The 3958-nt window shown below is 30.5% G+C and overlaps 1 protein-coding gene across 2 annotated transcripts; it reads left to right on the top strand.

The window, feature by feature from the left end:
- Window positions 1–467: 467 nt before the first annotated feature.
- Window positions 468–3958, top strand: FMRFa (FMRFamide propeptide). 2 transcript variants are annotated; one of them, XM_040728052.2, is made up of 5 exons: window positions 468–589; window positions 739–806; window positions 2739–2848; window positions 2909–3140; window positions 3195–3958. In XM_040728052.2, exons 2-5 carry the CDS (start codon window positions 779–781, stop codon window positions 3569–3571), a joined length of 747 nt encoding a protein of 248 aa, XP_040583986.1. In that variant the 5' UTR covers window positions 468–589; window positions 739–778; the 3' UTR covers window positions 3572–3958. The 2 variants fall into 2 exon arrangements, with proteins under 2 accessions (XP_040583986.1, XP_040583988.1); XM_040728054.2 differs by having other exon boundaries at window positions 480–589; window positions 748–806.

Raw genomic sequence — 3958 nt, 5'->3', positions numbered from 1 at the left:
ATGTGATCCAGCCGAGTCACAAGTCTACAAAATATGGACTTGAGCTCAAGTCAAGTCTCAGTTTCTACCTTTGCTAAATAGGATACATCTAATAACTAATTATTGAACGTGTTAAGGTCCTATTATTTTTCAGTAGGATTTGGGTTCCAAATTACAAATCAATTTTACTTGTACCAAAAACTGAAATATAAATTAAGATTATCAATATACATTTTGCAGGACTGGACCAAAAATGTTGGGGTTGACCTCAAATTATCTTTCAAATCAATTTTTCTATTAAATAGATTACAATTAAAGAAAATATGATGTTTCTATGAATGTAACCTTTCCTTTTCTTTTGCAATGAAGGAAAAAAAAAAGATTAATACAAAGAATCACGCACCATTTTTACGGAAGCTTTTTTTAAAGGTGCGAGAAAAAAGGCTTTCTACAGTCAAGCTCTCCGAAAAACTGATATAAAAGACGATGTCCTAACAAAATGGGTATTAATGCATTGTAAAATGTGTACCTCTAATGACTTCTGAAAAAATAAATATTGTTTTATAGTGAATAGACAAGAAATTTATTTAGTAACATCTTCATTCAGAATGTAAGTATGGTCAAATGTAATTATAGTTTATGTATTTGTTGCTCTTGAAATAATATAAACATTTATCAAATCAATTTATTTGAGGAAAAAGAAAAATACCTTTGAACATGACGCTGATAAAATGTACTAACACAATTAATAATTTTCAGTTTTTATAGATTAATTCGTTATTTGTCGTTGATAAGAGCCATGATGAGTAAAACTCTTCTTTTATTTGGTGAGTAACTTAAAGTTATATTAGTTTAAAACAATTTGTCATTAGAAAGATGAGAGATTTCCCACACATTGTAATATAAATGAAAAATTCTTTTTTTTCTTTATAAATTATATTAAAATATAAACATGAGAAAATTAATGGTTACTTTCAACTAAACCTTATTGTCATTATCATGTAGGCCTGTCATATCTTGTATATATATTGTATATGACATATGACATAAATTATACCAAATTATGTATATTTAGGTAATTAGTCATTAATTTACGTTCCTTCTTTTAGTATTAAGAAAACGTTGAATGCATAGATTAAGTGGTAGTCATTATTTAGACTAACCATTTTGATCACCTATGTACATATAATTAGGTCTGAATTTAGAGCATGATGATGTCCATAGGCCAGGGACACCAATCCTTCTACCCGTTACTCAAAATTGCATATAAACAGTGCCCCTTATAACAAACCTATTCATATAAGTAATTATATTAGGGCCTTGATAGTTTTTGCAGCTTAGCCCTCTCCCCCCCAACGATGAAAGATAGAAATGCCCCTACATATAAACTTAGATATTATTTAATTAATATGTAAATAAAACTTATTTGTCCCTCCTACCAAAAAAAAATCAAACTCTTGGCTCCCCCTAATATAAATTTCAAGCTCAGCATAAGTTCATGTAAATGCGTTTTTCTAACAGGAATGCTGGATTATTAGTTATTATTTATTCATCTTACTATACAGTATTGTAATTGTTGGTGTCTGTAGCTCTTTGGGGGGGGGGCAGAGGGGCTTAAGCCTCCCACCCCACGACGAAAGTTAACAAAGCTCATGGTTGTCACTGCAGAGAGCTCTAGAAGGCGGGTTTCCCCCTTAAAACGATATTTATACCCCCTCCAAATCCCATATGAATATGATCATGTTTTGAATTTTACATTATTGAAATGGCAGAATTGTGACTGAATTCTAAATCTGTCTGCTTAACAATTGTGTATTAATAATTGAGCTCTACATACCGATTTGTGACTACTGAGGATTCTAACTTAAATGTTAAATTAATTTTAATTTTTTTCTTTAAAAACTATCTAATTTTGGTTTTTACAAACAAGAAATGCTCATTAATAAATTCCAAGAATAAATTAATAATTATATCACCTCAACCTGCAAAAAAACAAAAAAAAACACCGTTGTGATGGGCCCTGTCCCCTCCAATAACTTGGAGCACTCCTCTTTAGATATAGAGGTCTTTCCACGAAACTGACATTACGAATAAAGTTTTTCAAATTAGCAGCAATCATTATTGCCTCGGAAGCAAAAAAAATGTACATAATCTTTATTTCAGTGGCTCAAAAAAAATCTTGTTTTTCTGTGTTTCTCGAGACATCGGGCAGAAATGAAGGTTAAAATTTTATTAAATAGTGTTCTGATTATTTAATCATTTTTTAATTAGAATTGCAAATAAAAACCACCATTCCACCTCAAACACACCCAAATTCTACCAGGAGCACACAATATTTTAAAACCTATGTATCCAAAGCCCATAATTTCCAAACAAGATATACATATTCCTAATATCATATAAATCAATTTATGATTAAAAAATTATCATTTTCAAAATATCAAAAGAAGTATTGATTCAATAAGATACGAATATTGTGTAAATCTGCCTTTTAAAAGAAACCTTTTTATACTACTATTTTGAATAAAAAATAGCCAAAAGAAAAATATTTGCACAACCCTTTTCACTTTCAGCCATCTGCTTTTAAAGCATAACACGACATATGCTTATATGTGTAGAGATCTATTAGTAGTCACGCTTCTTAATATAGAAATCAATTTTGTTTAACATTGAAAAAAAAATATAGAAACTTAAAAGTCTAACGAATATGAAAATATCAATATTTTACTTTTTTTAAATTATATCTATTTAATTAATAGCAACATTGACGGTTATATCGGGAGAGGAAGCTTCGTGCCAACAAGTATGTTTTGAGGACTGTGCACAATTCTGCAATACAGAGTTTTACGAGGCTTGTTGTATGATAGAGGTACTCTGATATAAACGTATGAGTGAGGATTTTATAGTGATATTCCATTTATATATTTAGTATGAAGACATGGTAACAAATGACCTTATTATCAATGAGCCCATTCCCGTCACTGATCGAGAAAATGAGATTCAAGAACATGATGTCGTTATGCTTCGTAAGAAAAATGAAGCATTTAACGACGTTCTTCGACTAGGGAAAAGAGACCCAATGTCTGATGTGCTACGCTTAAGGAAACGGGATGAATTTTTACGTCTAGGTAGATCCCCATTGAACGATGTTATTCGATTGGGTATGTTTGAATATAATTTTAAAAATAATATAATTGACAATGATTTATCAACAGGTAAAAGAAATAGCCCAGACATGATAAGACTTGGAAGAGGTCCTTCTATTGATAACATTCTACGACTCGGAAAGCGGAGTAATAATTTGGACAAATTTCTACGACTTGGCAAACGTATCCCAGAGACAACGAAGCGTAGTGATGATATGTTGAGACTTGGAAAACGACCAGCCCTGGTTGATGATGTTCTGAGATTGGGTAAAAGATACGGGAATGACGATATGCTTCGATTAGGTAAACGATCTCTCACACTTGGTGTACCTGCATGGCTAGGAAAAAGAACACGCTTAAGCATTAGCCCTGCATTTAATGATGTCCTTCGATTAGGAAAACGAAATTCAGATGATATGCTTCGTCTTGGAAAACGTGAAGCCTAAGGTTTCAGAATGCAACTAAATAATAACCTTAGCACTTATGAACATCAATGAGAAACATGATATAATATTGAAAATAATAACAATACAAGGTACAGCTGTTGTTCTAAAAACACTTAAAATGATTTTTAAAAGGGTGTTAATTATACAAGTTGTATTTTGATTAGACCACTTAATTATTATGATGAAAAGTTTAACCAGATACTGAATGCTCTCTTCAAATATTTTTTTGATTTTTTAATTTCAATATGTAAATAGTAAAATCATATGTAAACACATGCAAACATCACAAGATTCATCACAATGTATTTTTTATTAATCTAAACTTTGAATACTTTTTTATAAACTTAATGTTTACAATTAATAAAATATAATCATAAATGTTACCTA

The sequence above is a fragment of the Lepeophtheirus salmonis genome, chromosome 2 (genome assembly GCF_016086655.4).
Source record: "Lepeophtheirus salmonis chromosome 2, UVic_Lsal_1.4, whole genome shotgun sequence".
In the NCBI taxonomy this organism is placed as follows: Eukaryota; Metazoa; Arthropoda; class Copepoda; order Siphonostomatoida; family Caligidae; genus Lepeophtheirus; species Lepeophtheirus salmonis.
Note: the sequence above shows the minus strand (reverse complement) of the source record. Positions and strands in the feature narration are given on the sequence as shown.